The sequence below is a fragment of the Pelmatolapia mariae genome, linkage group LG8 (genome assembly GCF_036321145.2).
Source record: "Pelmatolapia mariae isolate MD_Pm_ZW linkage group LG8, Pm_UMD_F_2, whole genome shotgun sequence".
Classification (NCBI taxonomy): domain Eukaryota; kingdom Metazoa; phylum Chordata; class Actinopteri; order Cichliformes; family Cichlidae; genus Pelmatolapia; species Pelmatolapia mariae.
In genome coordinates, this window is record NC_086234.1 from 7804364 (window position 1) to 7828700 (window position 24337).

The 24337-nt window shown below is 40.6% G+C and overlaps 2 protein-coding genes across 2 annotated transcripts in view; one reads left to right on the forward strand and one right to left on the reverse strand.

Annotated features, from left to right (window-relative positions):
• On the reverse strand, positions 1-7156 carry sgca (sarcoglycan, alpha). The gene is made up of 11 exons (XM_063482296.1): positions 6950-7156; positions 3992-4082; positions 3606-3734; positions 3363-3511; positions 2424-2490; positions 2125-2323; positions 1788-1956; positions 1401-1609; positions 1170-1196; positions 793-966; positions 1-31 (listed from the first exon to the last, which is right to left on the reverse strand). Exons 1-11 carry the CDS (start codon positions 7154-7156, stop codon positions 1-3), a joined length of 1452 nt encoding a protein of 483 aa, XP_063338366.1.
• Positions 6693-24337, forward strand: part of LOC134633706 (neurabin-2-like) — a 21466-nt gene continuing 3821 nt past the window's right edge. The window contains exons 1-6 of the mRNA XM_063482686.1: positions 6693-6794; positions 7042-8588; positions 18544-18676; positions 20239-20359; positions 20708-20812; positions 23029-23161. Coding sequence (XP_063338756.1) covers positions 7155-8588; positions 18544-18676; positions 20239-20359; positions 20708-20812; positions 23029-23161 — 1926 coding nt within the window. The 5' untranslated portion in view covers positions 6693-6794; positions 7042-7154. The remainder of the gene's footprint in view (positions 6795-7041; positions 8589-18543; positions 18677-20238; positions 20360-20707; positions 20813-23028; positions 23162-24337) is intronic.

The following is a 24337-nucleotide window of genomic DNA, read 5'->3' on the forward strand; positions in this document are numbered from 1 at the left end:
TTACCTGGGCAGTGTGTCACTGTATGGATCTCTACCGAGAGAGTAAGAAAATAAATACAATTAAAAACTACTTTATTTATTATGATTTATTACAACTGTTGGAGAATAACTCATGCAACACAGCAGTAATAGTGACACTAACTTCACCAACAGCAGATTGCAGGTGTGATGAGATGTTAGTATTTATTCTTTATATGCTATACTCTAATAAACAAAATACTTCAGATTGTAAACTGCTGGTCATACAAACATATTTGAGTATGTAGATTTTCATTTGGTAATTTGTGACAGCTGTTTGGTTACAATTTCTATTGAAATGGTGTTGATTCATGGACACAAGAATGATTTTTGATGTAGCTTATTATAAGCTTCATTTGTTTTACAGTACTGTGCAAAAGACATGAGTCACCCCTCATATATATACAGTATGTATTGCTTCTGAGGAGGAAGATGTTTTTGTAAATATTTAAAGTGATCTTTTTGGAAATCTAGCAAAGAACTTACACATGACCTGAAAGAGACACAGCAGGTTTGGGGATGCGTTTCAACAAGTGGCGTTTGCAAAATTGAAAGAATTGAGAAAACAGAAAAGTGCTGTCAAATTTCCACCCTCTGATACTATTTGGAAAATGACAGGCATATGCATTCCTGTAGAAGCATACCTGATCAGAACAACCCAGTGCATCATCAGAACAACATTAGAGTGGTGTTACATTAGGTTCTTATTGTGTACCTAATAGACTGGCAGCTCAGTGCACATAACTGATAGGAATTAATGGGTGTGGTGCTTACTGTTGGGCCATGATGAGTGGGATGCTGTCAGACTGCAGCGGGGAGGCCCTGTCTCCAGTCCGGCTGTTAAACATGGGCAGTGTGGAGAGGGGTGGAGGCACGCCTCTGTTTCCAGCCATGGTCCTCAGCTCGTCAGTGTTCTCATGGATGGTGTAGTGGTGGTACAGCTGAATTCTGCAGCACACATTGCATACAGGTTTTTTTTTTCCTGCAAGCTTGGAAATATTTTTGCTGCACTATATTTCAGATTCATTCTGTGAAATATCACTTATAATGCTGTCTTAGCTGACTGGTACTAAAAAGTTAACCATCAGATCATGTTTTAAATTGAAAGACAACAATCAGGTTTCAAAATCTGTTATAAACAAAGTACTTACTGGTTTGTTCTTGCATTCCTTTTGGCACTATAGAAAAAGAGTAAAATATCCGTTTAATATTGGATCAATCAAAAGTCTAAATATGTTTAAATAGATTCCCATCCTTGGTGGAATTTATCCCACTTGGATGACTACATAAAATCCTAGTAGAGGGAAGAGGGAAAAATGTAGTTTGGCATCCAAAACCTTTACATATTTATTCAGAGATTAGATTTAAAATTAGATACATACATTCCTTCCCTTCTGCCAAACATGATGTAAGCCAGCAGCAGAAACAGGATGATGGCGAGGATCAGGGGCACAATCACTGTCACGATGTAGTCTGGGAAATAGTCTCTGTTTGGGGGAGACTCCAGAGGTTTGAAGTCCTCTCCAGCCTCCAAAATCCCTGAACCCATCGTGGGAGCAGGTGGCTTCGGCTTCATCTTTGTCAGATCAAACTGCAGGAGGAGGAAGAGCGTTAAAATGAGGCACAGAGCAGCAGATGAGATAAACAGCTTTATGCTGTTTGCTTCTGCTTAGTAGTTATTGAGACAAAATGAAATAATAGATTGAAGCTTTAATCATATATATTTATATATATGTTCCTTCTTGGGCGTGCATCTTTTCTGGCCTCACCAGCTCCGTCTTGCACCAGGTGATACAGTTGCTGGGATTTATGCAGAAGTGGCATTCTCCAGGGACTTTGATTTTGGCCTCTTCCTTGCACTGCTTTTTGTTCTCCGGTGTCAGCACCCTCAGGAGACATTTGGAGAAATACTCCTTTGACCCTACCTTCACATACACACTGTCACAAATCAAATTTGACTAAATATGCATTTTTTTCAAAGCAAGTTCTGTTACAGCAGCAAACATGGTGCTAATAAAATACAACAAACTTAAGTAGTATAGTACTAAAAAAAACATAATTTTAAATAAACCCAGTATGTATAAGAATGTACAGATCTCAGTTTACCCTTCAAAGTGCCCTGCAAGAGGGAGTGGAACTCTGCCACCACGGTCGAGGGCGTTGGTGATGTTGATCATTTCCAAGGTCTCTGTGTCCCACAGCTTCTGCAAATCCTGCTTTATCTCATCCTGAACAGTAGAGGGCAGCACTTTTTCAATCTCTCTCAGCTTGATGAAGACTTCGACTTGATAGGGCAGAATCTTCTCTGTAAATACACCGGCGAGTTTCGACATTTGATACACCCTCATTCATTATAACTATTATTTTGGGACTTAAACGTAATGGGACGGATTCATCGCAAATACCTGGAACGACTTTGATTATGAGAAGGTGTCTGACTGTGTCGTAGCTCCGCTGGTTGGTGGCATAAATCTGTCAGAATGAAATGTAATATTATTAAGATTATGACAGTTCATATGCATTCCAAGAGCACTTTTTGCAAAACTTTAATGTCCGCTTTTCCATTTGCTGTCAATTTCCTACATTTCCCAGAGTGCCTTTAGCTGCTGTCTGCTCATTAGTGTATGCAAAACGCTTTTGCTTACAGTAACAAAAAGTATCTGTTTCCAAACCAATTCGTTACTATATATCTACAGATATATTAATAATTTAAAACTTACACTAAAACGAAAATAAAGAAAATAAAGCAGTGAAGATTAGTTTAATATCTTACATTTTCTGCTGTATAGCTGCTTAATACTTTATGTTCACTGTTCTGTAAAAAGAAAAGCGAAAAAAAAAAACCCCAAAACCAAAAACAGGATGAACTGTTTAAACAAAAGCAAAAAAATTAATGCACCTAAAAAATGGCGTGTAGTTTGTTATAATGGGAAAAGCTTTGAATCAGAATACAGCTGTGTTCTGTTTACACCAAAAATTTAGCATGTTTTCTAACTGAAATAAATTCTGTTTGGTTGAGACTAAAGTGTCACTTCTGACATTTGTATCTCTTCTTCTTCAAAGACAGCTTACTTCCTGAATTTTTAATGTTGGTTCAAAATAGCAGCTCTAGAGAAGAGGCCCAAGGCGTTTGTCTCTGGGGATTTGACAACAAATCCTGACAGCTGTTTTTGATAGCCGCATATTTTTCATATTTGTCTCCACTGTAGCTGCGCTGGAATGTTATCTTTGTTTGGCCTACCATCACGACAGAAGAATGTGCAAAAGTAAGGCCAGAGGTGAATGTTAGATGTGCAGCATGCTAGAATATTGTGCCAATGTTGGTGTAAATGATGATTTCACACCTCAATTATACTTTTTCCTGGAGACATTGGTGTGCCATACAAGAAGCCATTGTCATAGGGGTTCCTTTGGGTGAAGCGCAACCACTCTGGGAGGTCTGGGAAATTCTGTTTGTTGCACTTAAAAATTATGGGGTCGTTGTACAATATGCCTGATTTGCAAAACACAAAAAGAGCAGAGAAAAACAGCGTTAACACATGTGGATGTCTTATCCTTTTAACTGAATTTAGATCATTCTGTCTCACCGTAGACTTTGCCCAAAGGTTCAAAGTCGTTCTGGAAAGTCTCTCTAAACAGTTTATGTGTAAAAAACTTCCCCACAGGAATGGTAACTTTGATGTCAGAACTGGCCCCAAACAAACTGGCAGAACACACTGTGTGGAAGTGTAAAACAAACACACACACCAGACAGTTTATAAGAAGGGTCAAAAAAGGCAAACAAAACCTTAAATCTGACATTAAAAAATGACAACACACATATCCTGATGCTAGAATCCTACGCACAGTCCTTAAAAGCTGATATCAAGGGCGAGTGTTTTTACTAAATAACACAGAGTTGATAATTAATGTTGAAGAAAGTCAGCGAAAGTTGTTCTTTGATGAAGCTAAATAATTTTACAAGTGAACTTGCCTGTTAAAAAGAAGACCCAGCTCCCACAGCCTGCCATCTTGTTTTGGGTTTTGATTGACAGAACCAAGTGGAGAGGGGCTTGGTCACTGCAAAGGACATGTCAAAACTATTTTTGTCTCACTTACCTAATAACATCCGGAAGGGTGACTGTGGGTCTGTGAACAGCAGGCAGTCGAGGGATATTTATGTTCTTTTTGTTGATATACAGTCATATAAGTCATATACAGTCATCCATTTTTGCTCAGTACATTTGCACATGTATCCATTTGCCTTTAGTAGTTTATATTTGCCTTATATTTCTCCACTGATATATTTAGGTCTCAAACACTGTTGTTGCAATAGTGCAATAGGCTAATGAAGCTTAGAGTGATTTTGCTACCTAATGAGCATTACTTTTAACACTTTAGGTATATTTATGAAAGTTTATTTTGTTTCTTTAATTTCAAAAAGTGTGTGATTAGATTTTCAATTCATATGAGGGCGATATGAGTAATAAAAAACACCATTATTACCTTTCATTTTTTTCTAGAAAATTTACACATTATTTTCTTACTGAGAAAATATATATAAATAAACTGAGTTTAATGCAACTTTAACTCAGCTCAGCTCGTTTTGGGATTTGAACCTTCTGATCAACCAGCATGTTACTGTGTGGAGTTTGGATGTTCTTGCCTCTCCCTGTGGTTGCTCTGTCATAGACTAGCATCATATCCAGAGTGTACACCCCCTTTCACCCTCTGTCAATTAGGATTGGTTCTAGACCATGAGTGGGCAGTTAAATTTCCCAAGGGGGTCACATGAGAAACTGGGTGTGTTGTGGAGGTCCCTCACCAATGTGATAAAGACGTAAAATTAATATAATTGACTTCAGCTTATTGGTGCTGCCCTCTAAACAGTCCCAGTTTCTCATGTGGCCCTTTTGGAAAATTAATTGCCCCCCTCTGCTCTAGACGCTGCAAATGGATAGAAAATTGATGAATTGATGTAATAAGGAGAAAGGACACTGGTATAACCACTTAATTGTGAATTCCTTTGTTTAAAGACCGTGTAAAACTTTTTAAAAAATATTTAAAAATGTCAGAAGAATGTAAAGGAAGGATTTTATGCTTAAAATGTTTACGTACTGTATTGAAGAGATTCCAACTGAAGCTGAACTAGGAGAAGGCTGTACTTTTGTGTAAAATACTATTTTTTTAAACCAAAAGTTGGTCAATATAAGCCTTACTTAACCAGGTAAAGCCCATGTTTTAGCATTCTTTTGCATAGGCATTTGCCTACACAGACCCTACGTGGGAGAGTATGCAATAAAAACAAACGAACAAAAAAACAACAAAAGAGCACCCAGCTCATCATGGATCATGGATGGGGCTGTGCATAGGTTGCATTGCCAGGTATCCTGTGATTTCACAGATCTGTTGTTTGTGGCACTGCCCCCTGGTGACAGTAAACAGCTACAACATGCAGACGACGGTCTGCAAACGAACGGTCTGTGTGACACCAGTGACTGTTCTACAGTCATAATGTGACACTAATGCAAAAGCACGAAAAAGACATGAGTCATTAAGAACACATTGTATTTGTGGGGTGGTAAAAGGCAAAGTCTCTCATGGGAAATAGGGGTTGGGTTAAAAATGAATCAAAAGTTAAAAGTACAAAAGTACACAACTAAAAGCTTTTCAACACACTGGACAGAATTAAATATATATTTTAATTTTATGTACTGAGTTTATTTGTGTCAATGTTTCTTCAGCTGGTCATTACTTTGCAAAACCCACCAGTAACACAGTCAGATGAGAACACTGGCTAGGTGGCACTGCCGCCATCGCCTCAGCCTTTTTTCAGTGACTAATATTCACCATGACAGTTAACCCATGTAAACAAGTACATTACACTCTTCTTGTCTATGTATTGAGGCAGCTGCATGAATGGGTCGGCCTTGCAGATAAAGCAAAACAAAACAAAACAAAAAACCCAAACGACTTTTGACACCGAGACTACGTGGGCAAGTTCAAGGCCTTCAAAAAAAAAAAAAAAAGGAAATGCTTTGTCTACGCTCGGTAATAACGTTTAAAATATCTATCGGCGCAGATGTAGAATGCAGGAAGCAGCAATGTGTCCTGCAAATAACGGATGTGTTATTGGCCAAGGAGATTTGACGTGAGTGAGGTGTCACTGGGTCCTATCGCTGGTTGAACGAAAAAGACCGCGACTTCATTTTTATTATTTTTCGTGACGAAACGGTAAGTAAGTATCCATATTTTATACTTTACAGATACATTTATTTAGTGTAAAAAGCTGCCTCTGGACTGCTTTATTAGGGATTTCCTTTTAGTGGAGGGGGAGGGGTTTAAAAAATACGGAAAAAAAACATTCAGGGCGTCCCGTCTTTTTTGTATAGTGTGCCACCACAGCCTCATTAGGTTAAAAAAAATCATAATTTTTTTTAAATATATTTTTTGTAATTATATGTTATGTTTTTTTCTTCCTTTTCCTTAGAGTAGCATTGCGTATCGCTTCTTCCTTGGAATGACTGCTTTTTTGTAGCGGGAATGAAAACCACATCACTCACTGTAACATAGTAGCTATAATTAATGCACCTCCGCCAAATATAGTAAATGAAGATCGTATTCGCCCAAAGAGCAGCCTGTTTAATAGTCAAAGAATTAGGAGTAGACGGGCACTATGACCCATGCATTCCCCCCTCCATGCAGCAGCAGCAGTCTGCCGCTACGAGAGGACCAGAAATCTGCAGCTCACAGAATGAAGAGATCAAAATGATGCTGCCTCTAAAAAGGGATTAAACGTAAGCAATCTGTCGTCAGCTGCGGTAAATCCGCGGCTCATTACTCTTCTGTTTTTCTGTGCAAACATTTTCAGTAACTAATGCAATTATCTGAGAAGGTCAGGCTCGCATTGTTGTAACTGCAAACGAGCTATTGACAGATGCATCGCGCTCACTTTCTCCGCTGCACTAGACGAGAATTGCAGCGGATGCAGGCAGGCCTTTAATGCGATCTGTTGTTTTTGTTTCTCTCCATCTGCCGGTCTAGTCTGGGCGCCACCTCGCTGGGATCGGCTGCTGGTGGATAATACAGATTTGCCACCGGGAGTTGAGAAAGGAGACATGCCGTCGTTGAGCATCAGTTGCGACGCTTGACTGACCATGATGAAGACCGAATCCACATCCAAGAGCACCGGCTCTGGCTCCACGCTCAGGAGCCCATCCCCGCACAGGAACGCGTACGAGGCGGGGATGCAGGCCCTGAAGCCCGTTAAAGACAATGCTGCAAATGGGGACATGCAGGAGGGCCCCCGAGGGCGCAGGTACGGCTCTAATGTGCACCGTATCAAGAACATGTTCCAGCAGATGCAGACCACATCCCCGGCCGACGCAGAGGGTGAGGACAACGCCAGGATCGCCGACAAATCGGTGCGCCTTTCCCTGCCTAGAGCCGGTAGCCTGAACGAGAACGTGGATCACAGCGCGCTGCTGAAGCTCGGATCCACCGTGTCCGAGCGCGTCATCAAGTTCGACACAAAACCGGAGAATGGGCACCAGCGGGCCTCCTCGCCCAGCTACTCCAAGCTACAGGAGACCCGCCGCATCTTTGAGGAGAAGCAGCAGCAGGAGAAACTGCAGCAGGAGAAGCAGCAGCAGGAGAAACTGCAGCAGGAGAAGCTGCAGCAGGAAAAACTGCAGCAGGAGAAGCTGGCTACAACCAGGGTGTTACTGAAGACAGATAAGGCCTCGAGTTTTCAGGATGGCAGGTTGGACATGGTGGCCCGTTTTAATGGCAGCACAGAGTCCCTGGACAGCCTGGACACTAGTGAAGCAGTGTCCCCTACAGTCAGCCAGCTCAGTGCTGTGTTTGAACGGGCAGCCGAGCTCCGGAACAACCTCCACCGTCTCTCCTCTACACCACCACTCCCTTCCAGAGGGGTCAGCACCAAGGTAGGCGTGTTGAATTCCAAGATAATCACAAAGAGGGTCAGTGCCTTTGCATCAGGCAACCAAGGGGATGAGATAAGCATTCAGAAGGGACAGGAGACACCTCCAAGGGGCTCCAGAGGAAGGGTGACTCCTCCATCTGAAAGCGTTAATGGTGGCCAGTGTGCCCCAACTACTGAACTTTACAGTAATGTAGGAGAGCCGAATGAACAGAGAGAAAAGACAGTTTCAGATGCAGGTGTCGAGGCCAAAGTTGATGTTAAACCTGAGGAACACTCTGGGACCAGCGAGCCCAGCAGCACAATACTGCAAGGTGACATCCACATGTCGGTGCAGAATGGAGAAACTGCCTCAGAGAAGCGAAGCTCTCCAAAGAGTGCCGACATGGTCAGGCAGGATGGGGACAAAAATACAGAGGAGGAGGAAGACAGGACTCTCAGAGAAGAACAGTCGGGCCGGGACTCTGTGGATATCAGTACCTACAGTGCGGTGGGGGAGGACTTTGAGGGAAGCCAGAAGGATGAGGAGGAAGACGAGGGCGATGACCGCTACGAGCCAGAGTCCAGTTGTGTGGAGATTTCAGGGCTGCCTGTGGAAGAGGATCCACCCCCTTCAAGAAAGATTCGCTTCAGCACAGAGCCCATCCAGGTGAGGAAATGTGAAGTGTAAAAACACCCTGAATTAACAGAAAGAACTGTAGCTAGAACACAGAGGTGTTTGCTGTCACATTGTACCCACAGAACTTTGTTTATTAATCAGGCTTGTGTGCTGATTTCTGAATTGTAATTATGTTGTGGTGTGGGATTTTCTTTTCATCCTGTGTCTTTAGAGGCTTGTTGAACTTGACCTTAAAGCTTATCTGCTGTGTTACAGTCATAGCCAGTGCCACTGTCAGCTTTTTTAATGAACTCGCTCAGCCTCTGCCAGTGTCACACCAGTGCTGACATTTTGATTTTAGCCCGTTTCAACACAGGGCTTTGCACACTACTAACACCCTCCTCCCCAGCAGCCAGTTGCTAATGGATGGGCCTGCATTCCTACTGTGCAGCTGACACGGGCCCCAAAAGTGCCTCAACGTAGATACTGAAATGCAGCAGGAGCTGCTTTTGTAAATAATTGCCTTTTTTTGGGGGGGGGGAGACAGACCTGGATAATTATCCCCATTTTTAGAGAAGTGGATATTGTACTGTGGAAAATGAAAGGTCATCGGATGCTGTATGGGAAGCCGGGTTAGGACTGGAGTATTTGTGATTGTGTGTGAGATAAAGACAGAGGAAGTGAGAAAAAACAGAGCACTGTGATCTCTTCTTGGACCGGTGCAATGAGAGAATAGGACAGACGAGAAGGAGGAGGAGGACGAGTTGATTTGAAGTGTCTCTCGTTGTCTGGGGGCGGTGTAATAACGGAGAGGAGCATCAGACTCTCTCCAGTTCAGTGTTGCTGCTTTGCTCTGCCTTGAGGTCCAAGGCATACAGCAACTCTGCAAGCTAAAGTGGGCCCTGACACTTTGTGTCACACACATTACTTCTCACAGAAAGGCTCTCCTGTACCATTTCATGGCTTGTCAAGTCCAAATTTTCTCTTATCGCTGCACATTGTCCAGAACCACCCAGTTTCTGCACCCTGACATTTGAATATTATAGTTTAAAAACCAACCTGACATAGATACTAACAACATATACATCAAATATATGAATCAATGAAAGACTGCTAAGGACTGCACATATGTGTTGGAGCAATGCAGATATTTCTAAGCTAAATAAGCTAAAGAAAACAAACTGAGAAAATAAGCTTTTGGGATTATTAATGACAAATATTGACAATATAAAATTAAAAACTGTACAATTAAAGGCCACCAGTGGTGCTCTGGAAGCTTTGTTTTTGCACCTGCTTTCTACCTTCACAAGCTCATACGAGTGACATTATTAAATATGGTTTCAAACCATTGGTTTCAAACCATTTCATCGAGAAACAGTTGTTTGTGGTAATGAACCCAAAATTGTAGCAATCTGTCAGATAACGGAAGAGAAGATTACTGAAGAATATAAACAACACAAGTTATGGAATATACTTGAAAAAAAAAATCAGCTCTGCAGATGTTTGTCAGGCCTCAAGGATGCACACAATGCACTGTGATCCAGTGAGAAAGACTCAGTGAAGCATAATTCTGTGTGTAATGCAGTGTTTTATTAAAAAAAAAAAGCCTATGCACATTCCAAAAATTTGGAGAACGTCTTTTCATGTATGGTAACTGCACCAAGTGTGAAATCTGATTGTCTACAGATTACTAGTTATTCTGTTAAAGGTGAAATTAGGCTTAGCATTTTAATGGTAGAAAACAAGCTTTCGTTTATAATGTTAGAGCCCTGATCTGGTTTGTTAATCTTCCAGCACTGAAGATTCTTTTCCAAGGACATATCCACCCACCTTGGAATGGTCAGAGTCAGACACACTGATTTGAAACTGTGTACATTCAAAAAGAAGAACCAATCAAAAACAATGCTCAAACTTTGAGAGGAATGGAGCCTGTCTGGAGAGACAGCGCTTTATTAGCTATGTTATCCTAGATGGCATTGCACTGGATTTGCTGACTGGCATTTTCTGGAAATATGTCAAAAGAAGGAATTAATGCACTGAGAATAAAGTGCAAAGCAATAAAGAATAATGATATATTCTACATGTGGAGTAAGCCTTCTTGTGTAAAGAATATAACCCTTAGTAATAATGGACAGTTTGATTGGTAACTGTAATTTCATTACATATTGTAACCGATCACAGTAACATTAATTGAGACATTAAATTACATAGTTACTCCCGAACAGCGATTATACCAATAGTGATGTGTGATTATGTGTCACTATTAAGCTCTAATATATTGAGCAAATGCCTAGAAATCAGTTTAGTCCCATAAATCACATACAAGTCATTTGTGGGCTTGCTGTGCCTGTCATGCAAGTGCAATAGAGCAGAAAACACACTTTCAACATTATTTTATCCTCATGAGATCAAACGTGGTTACCAGGAGGAGGCATTATCTACGGTGTGATAAAAGCTGTAAGTCACGACTTTGATAAAGAGGAGAATTTCGTTGGGACCCTGCAGCGGTCAGTGGAGAAAAAAAACCTCCTACTGAGTCCTTTCACACTGTATCAGTGTGGCCTTTGTTATGGAGATTGATGCAGGGGTGGATGAGAGTAAGGGGGATGCGAGGTCAAATGGGAGGGGCGTTATTATGCAGCTCAAATGTCATGCGAGTGCATAACAGCCAGCTCTTAAGTCACACTGTCACTTAGTTTGACTGCCAAACAGGAAGTGCCCATTTTTAGCGCATATTTCTCGTCTGAGCAACAGTGCAGCTTTTGGTCACAATTAAGTCTTGTTGTGGTGACAGCGGTTGGACGTCTGCATGCATGCCTTTCTCTGTCTCCGATTCATACTGATTGTTCCCCTCCGTCTGTCTGTCTTTCTGTCTGTCCTCTCAAAGTGGCAAAAATAGCAGATATGCTTCGGGTAGAGTTCACACTGCATTCTTTGTTTGCTTCTCCTCACACTCTTTCTCCTGCTCCTTCTTTTCTCCCTTTCGCTCTTTGTCACCAGTCTGCTGCTGCTAGTAAAAATAGCAGCATTGTTATCATCACAGACCTGCCTCGCTTTTCAGGGCCGCCTCTTTTGTCGAACACAGGAAGCTGCTTCTCATGTCTTATTTATTTCTTTAGCTTGTTTGTTTTGACTCAATTCTATATTACTCGGTGTATTTAGCCTGACCGCTTAGCCCCCTAGCTTGTTGTGATTTTTAATTATTTATCCCACTGTGCAGGGGGAGCTTTTTGCCCTCCAAAAAAGAGAGAGATAATCTCCACTAGATTTGGGCTGTGTGTCCTCCAATCCAGGAATAAGCAGATTTATTTGCCACCTTGCTTACCCCTCACCTCACCTCACCTACTCCTAAACATTTTGTCCTTCTGCACCACCAACCTGGACTCTTTCTTCTAGGTCTCTGCCTACGCTACTCAGTCTCAACAGCCTGCTCAGAGAACACCTATGATTTTCTTTCACACTGTATTATTAACACAAACGATGACTGTACTTGTAAGGTAATAAACAGAGGGTGTTGAATTTTGACAAACATAGAAGGAGGTGTTGCTGCTTTAAAGTCTCTGCCACAAATCACAAAATACAGACTACCCTAAATGCACCACAGAGATCATCCAATAAGGGAACTGCCCATGGAGAGGTAACCATATGTTAAGGTATCCTCAAACTGTCTATCACTTTGACTCAGCAGGCCTGCAGTATTTCATACAGTGCATTACTCACAGCCAGGAGGAGTGGAAGACCAGACAGATTATCAGCAAGGTCAGACTGCCCCACTTCTCGGCCCTGCAGTGGTTGGTGGTGGGCTGCAAGCATTTATGTGATGTGCCCACTCGTTCAGGTTACTGCGACAAGCCACATTACGCAACGTCTCGCTCATGATGTCTGAAACTGTTTGGTCTTGTCCCGCCTGCCATCATCTTGTCAAAAAAATGACAGGCGTTGGTTACAGTGACATGTGAGGCCCCAACCGTGCTGTTTGGATGGCTGAACATTTATATTTGTCTTTCTCAGGCTTTATTGGTCCTGTAGTTAGGTTGATTGTTATTTTATGTTTTTATTAATACCAGAAAATATATAATGGAAGAATGGAACCTGTTATCCTCCTTGAGTAATGGTGCTGCTAGTTAATATGCTTTTAAAAGAGATTTTTCACAATTCCTTCTCTATTTTATGTGGGAAATTAACTTTCCCACAAAGATCCACAAGATCCACATAAGATAAGATTTGAAATGTATATATACAGCGCCAAATGACAACAACAGTCGCTTCAAGGCACTTTATACAGTAAGGTAGATCCTATAATAATACAGAGAAAAACCCAACAATCATCTGAGCAAGCAGTTTGGCGACAGCGGGAAGGAAAAACTTCCCTTTAACAGGAAGAAACCTCCGGCAGAACCAGGCTCAGGGAGGGGCGGCCATCTGCCATGACTGGTTAAGTGAGAAAAGGAAGGCTGGAAAAAAGACATGCTGCATAAGAGAGCCAGAGATTAATAACAAGTAATAATTAAATGCAGAGAGATCTATTAACGCACAGTAAGTGAAAAAGGCGACTGAAGAAGAAATACTCAATGCATCATGGGAATCCCCCAGCAGCCTACACCTATCGCAGCATAACTAAGGGAGGATTCAGGGTCACCTGATCCGGCTAAACTATATGCGTTAGCAAAAAGGAAAAAAAAACCCCAAACTAAGTCTGTATGTAAAAAAAGAACCATAGGGATACAAAAGAAAATGTCATAAAAAATGTAATCAGTATGATATGGACACATAATAAAACATATACCCAACATAAACACAACATAATAGAATATATATAGTTACAGAGTTTAGTTGTTGTATCCTTCTGTATAGTGTAATGCCATTCAGCCCTCTGTGCTGACCTTATTTTCATATTGCCGTGTCTCTCTCCAGCGTTAGCGCTAAGCCTAAACATGACTGCTGACCAAAAATTGTTCTGCCAAAATAGATGGGCTTTGGTGCCATGCAAACATTACCATGACGAGCTGACCATATCCATTTTATTGGCAAGAGAAGACTGGTCAAACGTGATCGCTGCCAGAGCCACATCCTTATTTTCTGTCTGCATGGTGCACATCTGGCATGTGGATTAACCCCCAATTTTAGTAGGATTTAGAAGCAATTACCTGGCACTTGTTTAACCTATGTTAGTTTAGATAGTGGCGTCATTAATCTTTAGGAGGAAAAGTGTAACATACGCTTAATTTTGACAGCTTTATTAAGCATGGATTAATTACTGCACACATATTCGTATGCAGGGAAAACTGAGGCATTCATATATCAGTGCATGGTAATGAACTTTTGCATTTAGCTAGAAATTGAGAAAACTGTATGCCACACATGCAAAGACTAGTATAAAAAAATGCTGGAAAGCTTTTTTTGTTTTTTTGCCGAATGCAACGAGAGTGGAAACACTATTTCTTTTAGGAAAAACCAGTGGCACCACCTACACACATCCTATTCGCTCCATCCAAAATTAGAACAGTTTTTGGAGTCAAGAGGGAAAGAAACAGCAGTTGACGTGCTGCTGTGGGCAGTGGGGGTGGTGGGTTGTGGTTTACGGGCTTGCTAGTTAACACCACAGCGTTATCCAATCACACTGTAGCCAGAGGGGCATCAAGATGCAACCACACTGGAGCAGAGCAGAGGCATGGCGTGGCAGCTGTATCATTTTGCCATTTCGGTGTCACGACAACAGCATTGTAAAATGGATGTCGTCACTTACTGGCTGCTTTTTAATACCCTTTACAATCCCAAATAGGTGCTCTGTATAGACACAAACACAATCTCTAAGCTGGTGAGTGGCTGTAGTTTTCTGCCCATGGAGCTTTTTGTAGGACATCCGAGGCGGCTGGTAGCAGAGGGAGGGAGGAAGGGAGTTTCCTGGCCATCTGTTAGCTCCTCTGACCTACTATCTGCCACAACTGGAACAGCGTCCTTCTCTACCACACCCCCCCTCCCACCACACTGCCTTTAATCCCAATGTTTGTCTTCCCAAGATAGCCACCTCACTGTTCGTAGAGTTCATCTACAACTCTGCGTGCTTAGGTAAAGCGAGGTCAGAGGTTGTATCGTGGAGAATCCCAATTAGTCTGTCTGTAAGGAGGGAGATAGACTTCCTGCTGGAAGCCAGAGGCAATTCTGTCAGTCAAGGATGATACTGTAGCTTGACTTATACCATGGCCAGTTTCTCCAATAGCTGCAAGGCACAGCACACCTACAGTGGTGACCATTTATTACCATTGCAGTAATATAGGGCCGCTCAGTCTTCTGTCTTTGATGTTTTGCAGTATCATGGGTGTAAATTGAGGGCTTCACAGACCATCAGCTGTGACCTGTTGATCTTTAAACTCAAGGGGTGACGCAGTGCCACGTGAAAGTGTCACATTGGCTGCACAGAGGTCTCTGTTGTTGTTTTACACTCTGTTACTTGCAAATGGTGTATTTTTTTGGCCGCTTAATCCACATTCTGTTAATCCGTCTAAATACAAAGGTAACCTAAATCAGAAGTCATCAGACTTAAGTTCTGCTCCCATGCTAACTATTGTGAGTTTAAGTCTGATGGGATTCACAGAGTAAAGTGTAACAGCAGTGTATCTAATGGTTTCAGAACTGCTGAACCTAATTAGTCTTTACTCCATTCCTTTTTTGATTGAGTATTTTATTTACAAAATAGTGTAAAATACAGCAATTTGTCTACTTTGGAAGTTGGACCCACTAAATAATGAGCATTTATGGATATTTATAGGTTTTGTGGTCAGTTAAATGAAAAGCCCAGGAGAATGGGAACTATGCTTATTTGCTTTTTTTTTTTTTTTTTTTTTGAGTGTTACATGAGAAGATTGGTACCGTTCATGCCTGCAGGATCAGTATGAAGCCACAGCCAAGAGTTGGTTAGCTTAGCATAAATGTAAACGGTAGAAAAGAGAAGGAAAAAACTATCTGGGGTACCGTCTGCAACTGCTCAAGAAGCAGTTTTTAAAAAATATTCACGTGTTACTACTTTATTATGGGGCCATAATAGTGGTTTCTAGTTTTTGTGTTCAAGTAAGCAAACCTGCTGCTGGTCATAACTTTATATTCAGTACCCAGATATCACAATGTTTTTCCAAAAATACTAAAACAAGTGGCAACCTCCATGAAAAATGCAACTCGTGTGAAACTCAGTAATCATAAGATGGCCGGTTGAGGCTCACTGTAAAACTGAGTCAATCCCAATAAAGTGCAATTTTAAAATGGCTAGTTTCAGCTATAAAAGTAACATCTTTACAGCCTGGTACCAAAACAAGTCCCTCACAATAAATATTGTCACTTCTACCTTAAAAAACAAACAAACAAACAAACAAAAAATCACAATTACGGTATCCATCTTTTATATACAGTATGTGTACTAAACTAATTCTTCCCTGAGAAACTAATAGAATAATTGACACTAACTGAACTCTAAAGCAAATTGTAATTTTTATGCCATAATTTGACCCCCCCCCCCCCCCCCCCAAAAAAAAAAAAAAAAAAAAAATCATCCATGTCATTGCTTGCGTGATCTGACAGTGATGGGCAGAGATTTAACTCAAGGCGATTACATTTTAAACTCTATTGTTATGGGTAAGGACAGCCCAAAAGTAGGAGCAGAAGCTTGTATAGTGCTCAATGATGCAAGAGAATACAATGATACTGAATAAATGTAAGAGAGGAGGGGCTGGTTACATTTCAAAGGAGCTGTCAGAAAACTGACAGGCGCTTTACTGTGGGGTTGCCACGGAGACGGGGCCCCATACTGTAGGACTGAAGAGCAGCACGGAAGCTACGAGATGCTACTTCTGTAACACAGATGGACAAGCTAAACAGGCCGGCGACATGCAAGAGATGCATTGAATAAAGCAAACCAAGGCTTGAGGAAACAGTGTGAAAGTGTTGCAGAAGAGGGAACAAAGATTGTGGAGAGAAAAGTTGATGAAATAAATCAAAGAATGTGTAAAAGGAGAAGGTCCAGCACTGAATTAGTGTAGCCAGCGGAGCATGCAAGGTGGTGCATACATAATCACCCTGGAAGACTGAAAGTGAGGCTTTTAAAGATTGGGCTCTCTCTTTCTCCCTGTGTGTGTGTGTGTTTGTGTCTATGTGAGGCCTGTGAGCAGCAGCTGCAGAAGGCCTCCATTAGCATGCTGGGGGTGGTTATGTAAACTGTCATGCTGTTAGACCAGAGTGAATGTGGGAAGTTGAGCCCTGAAAACAGAGGCCCCTGTCTTCATAAGAGCAACTTCAGTAGTTGTGATTGATTTTTATTTATTTATTTTTCTCACCAGTCTGTTTGATACAGATGACTGCTGTGAAACAATACAGCTCGGAGGAAATGCTGTGGCTGTCTCAGTTGAAAATGTCAATACATTTGAATTGCATTATGTCCACATTAACAGTGTTGGTCAGTTATTATCGAACCATGAAGCCATCTTGTCTGTCTCAGCTACTTACGCATCCAAAACCTCTAAGTAGTGATCTTAAGCTATTTTCAATCCATAAAATTGCTGTCCTCAATGGAATGATGGAAATCAGTGAAGGTGATTTAGAAAGAGTCATTTCTCTGAATAGATTATATTAATTTTACTGTGTGTGTTAGCTTAAGCTGGATTTTCTAAAGAAATTAAACAGAAATATTATATATAAGCTTACTGACCACTGTGTGTGTGTGTCTTTTAACTTCAGCTCAGTGCCATGTGGACATGGTTTAGAGCTCCAAATAAGTATCAGAGTGAGGAAGAAAGGTGATTTCAGTGGCTATGAACGTGGCATAGTAGTCAGCTGGTGGTGGTGGAACATAAAGCCGTTAGAAAGGAATTTGAGCACTGGTGCAAGAAATGTGGGGTTTTTAAGATTAGAGTCAGTTTCCTGTGAGTAATGGTCCTGTTTCCTCCAGTACTTCCTCTCTTGCCTTTCTGTGACTCTGTAAGTCATCTTCCACAAAGCACGTGTAACTGATATTAACTGAACCGTTCAGTAGTTTGAATTTAAGTATCTGTAGTCACGTCAATCTGCAATCTGACCACTCTTTTACCTGTTGATACACAAATGCAATGAAAAAACAAAAAAAACCCCAAAATGAATCACTGCTCCTCAGGGTGCACAGGAAGTGATTCTGGTGACAGCAGCAGTTACTATATTTGGAGTATGTGCAGGAAGAGTGATAAGACACCATGGCTCCAAGGAAAAGAAAGACTTGTCTAGAAAGAGAGTATCTCTCTCTCCCTCTCTCTCTTGCTCTCTCTGTCTCTCTCTCTCTCTCTCTCTCTTGCTCTCTCTCTCTCTCTCTTGCTCTCTCTCTCTCTCTCTCTCTCTCTCTTGCTCTCTCTCTCTCTCTCTTGCTCTCTCTCTCTCTCTCTTTCTCTCTCTCTCTCTCTCTCTCTCTCTATATATATATATATATATATTTATATTTATATATATATATATATATATATACATATATATGTGTGTATATATATATGTATATGTGTGTATATATATGTGTGTATATATATATATGTATATGTGTGTATATATATATATATATATATATATGTATATATATATATATATGTATATATGTATATATATATATATATATATATATATATATATATATATATATATATATATATATATATATATATATGTATATATGTATATATATATATGTATATGTATACATACATATGTGTATATATATGTGTATGTGTGTATATATATATATATATATATATATCACAGAGGCCAACAATGACAGTGGCATGGAGTGTGGCTCTAATTTTTGCCAAGAAAACAAATAATTTCCCATAATTTTGAACATTTTCTTTTCAATCCCAAAACAACTGTGACTCACAAATATCCTGTTTCAATAACAAACAAATTCTGAACAGGAATAGATACTATGCAAAAATCTGCTCCGCCTTGCAGAGACTTGATGCAAGTGTGATTCTCAGTCTGATCTTGTCCCTGTCTCATCCTACAGGTGTTTGCCACCTATTCCAACGAGGACTATGACAGACGTAATGAAGATGTGGATCCAATGGCAGCGTCTGCTGAGTATGAGCTGGAGAAAAGAGTGGAGAGGCTGGACCTATTCCCTGTGGAGCTGGAGAAAGGTATCAGAACTAAACCCTGTTTTTTCTAACCAGTCGAGTATTTATACAGATTCTTTCTGTAAAAGCTGCACTTTACTTTGGGCATATAAATAATTCTAAGCATTTACTGTACTTTGACTTGCCTGAGGCTGCTTTGCACCTTGCTAAGAAAGAGAATACAAAAAACCCACAAATGTAAAGTTCTGTATTTGAATGATCAAGCTCCCATTTGGCTCCCATCTCCAAAGCAATTAAAAAAAGTCCTACTTTAAAAGACCTGCAGGGTTCACCAGCTGCCTTCTGCTCTCCCCAATGACTTACAGATTTGCAGTAGCCATGTAACATCATAGTGCATTTCTATGTGTGTAGAAGACTTGTGTATAGGGCAGCTTACGTGGGTTACCATATGTGGCAATGTTCTTTATAGGTGTTGCTGTGTGCACGCTCTACATTAATTAGATCATGATAGAATAGAAGCTGAAATAAAAAAGAAACAGTGCTTGCAAAAAGAATACGCTACCTCAGCACATAATGCCTCGGGGAGGAATCTAGGTGTTATATTGATTATCATCTAACAGACGTCAACAAAAGTAATTTTTTATTTTTTCAAGATCACATGAAAGTCAGAGCTTTTTTTTGTCCTCGAGGTACAAAGAAGCTTATGCATGCTTTCTGTCACAACTAAAACTTAGTTGTAGTTTGCACAGAATGATGATGTCAGTTTGAAAATCCCCAAATTCAACAGAAGAAAAAGCTTATGATGCGTCATCATGACATAGATTGGGCTTTCAAACAAACAAACAACAACTAATCTTTTTAACCTCTCACATATCAAGAAACTACAGTTAATAATCTATTTGGACACTTCTGTTCAGTTACAGTTTTTAGTGTACCTTCCTTGTTGTTCCTGCATTCATTCTGATTTTCAGTTCCATATTTCTACTCTTAAACTCTATTAGAGTGCATTTGCATGACTCATCGTAACCATTATCTATCTCATATTAGCCCTTGGTGCATCCCCTCAGTCAATCCTCCGTCTCAAACGAGCCATTCAGGTTTCCTATCCCCTCACTTTGCACAAACAGAAGGTTTGAACAGAAGGCACCTGTAATATGTATTCGCTTTTTTCTGACTAATAATCCGACACTTTAAGCTGATATTTATTTTTTACAATATTGGTTTATTATATATTATGGTAAGCAAGTCATTTTAAGGTACCCTGTGGAGCGTGCTGGTAAACTTTGCTGGTAACCATACATGGTTTCTATATGATTAAAACTGGCGCAAATGTTGGGGGAAGCAAATGTATAGCCTTGAGGACTCGAGTTGTGTTAAATTTTATTTAAACTTTACTTAAAATTAAGCGAATATAATTAGTATCGTTCTGAAGCCAGAAGTGAAGAGAGGTGGAATGTTATGTTGTTAGCTAATGTTAGCTATCTTGTGGCCATTCAGACAGCTGCAGGTTCTGTCACTTTTGTGTTGGCTCCATTTTCAGTCCCAAAGGTTGCCTCTTCAACAACAAGTCTGTTACAGACAGATTACAATACCAGTTTGGTAACAGCAAGCCTGATTTCTTTCAGACGGTGACGGCCTGGGCATCAGTATTATTGGGATGGGTGCAGGGGCTGACATGGGCCTGGAAAAACTGGGCATCTTTGTGAAGACTGTCACAGAAGGAGGAGCAGCACACAGGGATGGCAGGTATGTTTCTTCGTACTTTAAATATTCCTGATATGATTAAAAAAATGTATTGCAGAACTGAAACATCGCAGGTCAATTAAGGGAAGTTGAACCGGCCTTTGTTTTGTAAATCAAATGTCACCTTGAGGTTACCTTAGTAGTTGTAGTGTTAGTTCCAGGAGTGGATGCCTTATTGTTCCTCTTGTCTATTTTGATATCTGGCAACTGCAAATACTGTAGGTCCTGCTGCCAAGAATAAGGACTTTTACATGGAGTTTGAGTTGTGTGGGTTTAAGCATAAAAAGGATGCGCAAAGACCATGGATGAGCTGTTTCTGTAAATTCTAAGCCTTTAAACTGTCTGCTTCAGGATCCAGGTGAACGATCTGATTGTGGAGGTGGATGGGACCAGTTTGGTGGGAGTCACCCAAAGCTTTGCCGCCTCTGTACTCAGAAACACCTCAGGAACCGTTAAGTAAGTCTCTCTGACTAACCAATTTGCTTTGAATCACTTTTACATCATGAAACAAACCTTTTTTCTTTTTTGTAGCCAAGTAGAAATGGAAGTAGAAATGCTAGTTTGCTATCAATTTCAGTTTTACTGATATATCTCGACAATTTTATGGATTGCCAAGACATTTTGTTAAGACTTTCATAATCCTGAGAGGATCCATCGTAGTGTCTTCGGGTGTCCCCTGAATCTTCCCTTTTAGCACCATTTTAAGTTAAAAAAACAGGTGCAGTCAAACTATGATGCACAACTTTTTGCATCAGCCTACTCTGGTTTATTGTCTATTCTAGTACAAATGGGACCATCATTTACAAAATAGGACAGCATACTTTATTGAATACAACTTAGAACTGCAGCATATATGTACCAGAAATGTTTTATTGAGGTCATAAATGAAGTGCAATGTGCTATCTTTTTCTAGTGGCAGCTAATGGAGTTGCCCCCTACTGGCCATTATAAAGAAAGCAGGGGCAGGGTATCTCCTCATTGGCTTCACTTTTCTGACTCATTTGCAATGTACTTGACCTGGAAGTTGGAGACACATACTTGGGACTGAGTTAAATGCATTCCGGTAATAAAGTCGAAAAATCATGGGAAAACAGGATATATTTTGCTCCCTAGCAAGATAGATCCATTCATGCATCACTATCAAAACAGTGCATTGCATGTTTTTTTTTGCCCCTTAAAACCACAGATGAGGAATATTCACAGAGTACTGGGTTATTTAATGAGTCACAAATACATATCAGCAGTAGTACAGTTTTACTGCGGTTTACGTGCATTACCACCACCTTGAATCATTAGGTCAGCGTTCTTGAATTTCCAAGTTGGAAGTGTGAAAAGTCTGACTAGGAACTCAGATATTCCGACTGCAAATGTAACGCACTGAAAGCTCCTAAACATCAGGCTGTTGTCAGTAAATTGACTTGCTAATATTAGGATTTAAAGTACTTCCATACTTTTAAAGTAATATAGATTTAAAGTACATTAAACTACTTTAATTTGTGGTCTTTGTTAAATGATCTTGTATTTTTGTAGCTACTATTTTGTGGTTTTCTAAATGCCTTAGCAGTGACCAGGACATGTGTTTTCATTGCTAGTTGCCCTGACATTAAGCATTCTTCCTGAAGGAGATGATTTCCTTTTGATATTTACCCACAGCACATTTTTCACACAAAGCTTACTTCTACCACATCCTGCCCATTCACTTCACCAGACTTTAGATTTATATCGCCAGTCTCCCAGGGTCGTGATTATACCCTTTAGTATTGAAAAGCTCCTTTTAGAGACATTCAGTATAAAGTCCAAAGGTTCCACATCAGAGCCACTGAAAACAGTTATCAGGAACCAAAACAGTTTGTATCAAAAGTATAATTTCAAAATGCCAAAGGTCTATTTGTAGCCTTTGCGCTTTGGATTTTTGGTATGGCTCACTGTTCCCGTGTGCTTCTTTTGTCATCCATGCTCATTCATAATTCAGGGTTTAGTGGTCTGCGCTGTTGGGATAATTGCTAGTGTTGTGTGACTTGTGAAGATCAGAGACCTCCATAGATAGCTCATACATTATGGATCCGCTGCAGTGATGGCGAAGGGCAATAGAGCTCCGACCTATTCATAAAACAAACGTCACGCAGACAAATAGATTGGGACAGGAAGTGTGTTTATGAGCATTTAATTACCTCTCAGTGCTGCAGAAATTGAAAGGCTACAGTGGCTGGCTTAACAACCATCTGTGGCTTTGTCGTGATTCGCTGTCCTTTACCCAGTTTACCATTTGACTTTAGTGCATGAAGATTTGTGAGCGTCAATCAAGAGAAAATATAGTGTCTGTAATGATCTGTACAATGCGCTAAAAGAGAGGACGAATTGAGGGTTTGATTCGTGCACCCAAGAGGGTAACTATGTAGAGAAGATCTTTGTTAGAGTGTAAACAGGAAGCCATTTTCTGTCATCAGAGAGCCAGCGCATTCCAGCTACATTAATACATTATGCTATACTAACTGAAGAATGAAAACACTCACTGCCTAAAGAGCCGGTGTTTGTGCTCCTCAGTGTTCAGAACAAAGAAGAGGCCAACATGTATTATTTAGCATATACATACAGCACCACAGCATATATATATGGTTTTGTCATAGTTTTCTGTTCCTAGCTGAGGTGGAATAATATATGCCTAAATGCAGGTTTGTGATTGGACGAGAGAAGCCGGGTGAACAGAGCGAAGTGGCCCAGCTCATCCAGCAGACCTTGGAGCAAGAGCGCTGGCAGAGGGAAATGATGGAGCAGCGCTACAACCAGTACATGGATGAACAAGAGGTTAGAGGGCAATAAGATTACTGAGATTACTAATGAAGGGTCTAAAGACAAAACGTGTTGATTATCGTCTCTGTAAGTCTGTGAGGAAGGGGGCACATTTCTTCCCACAGATAATCCCTCAGTTGATGTTTTCATGATGGTGGTGAAGGCCGTTATCTAACACATGATTCCCAAATCCCCTGTTGGTTAAAATCAGGTGAAAGCATATGATTCACATCCTTTTTATACTCATCAGTCCATTCAGTGATCCTTCCTGCGCTCTAGGTGGTGGACTTTGTAAGCGAGCACGCCCATCAGGGTAGGAGTGTTATATCACCGGATAAAGGCGATCACTCAGAACAACTTTGAATTGATTTGTAGGGATTCCTTCCTCTTAAGTGGCCAAGTGAACCAAAACCATGCCAGGAAACTACCTCCCCCCCACAGCATAACAAAGCTACCACATCCCATCACTGTAGGGATCAAAGCATAAAAACTTTGCCTGCGCCTGGTTTATCATTCTTTAACTGGTGATGGAGCAACATCTGCACATGCACAGTAGAGAAGTGAGGGTGAAGTGCTTACTAATCCAGCTTCACCCCTCCCCTCTGCACAAATACAAAAAAAAAATGGGACATAAGATATTATTTAACCACTGCAGATGACGCACAGTCCCACACAAGCTGAGCTAACAGAGCAAAGACATCAGTAAACAGCTTCACAGTTAAGCACAAAGTACTACCTTAAAATCCTCACTTAGCCCTCTAGGATATTGGTTTCCCTGTAGGATTAAAAAATATGTGATTATTTTTATGAACAGTGAAAAAGAAAAAGCCACATTGTGATATCCAGTGTATTATCAACATGATCAGACAATATGCTCAGCTCAGGGTTGTGACTTTTTTGTGCCCTTTAGTTTGTCAATGATGCCTCAGATTGTTTCGCTTTTCATTCACATACACAGAACAGGCTCAGGAACTGTCTATGGTTTCATTAGAATAACAGAGAGGAAGTTCCTCCATTCATGGACAGTAAGAAGATTAGGTGGGCGGTTGCGTAATGAAAAGTACAGGCGCCTGCTTGAGTTGTGCACCATCTAGTGTCTATTTGGCGTCACAGCAGAAGAGGACGACACCATCAAGAGTATTACACTCTGCCTTCTTGTTTCCTTTAGCATTATTTCCAAAAATTAATTCA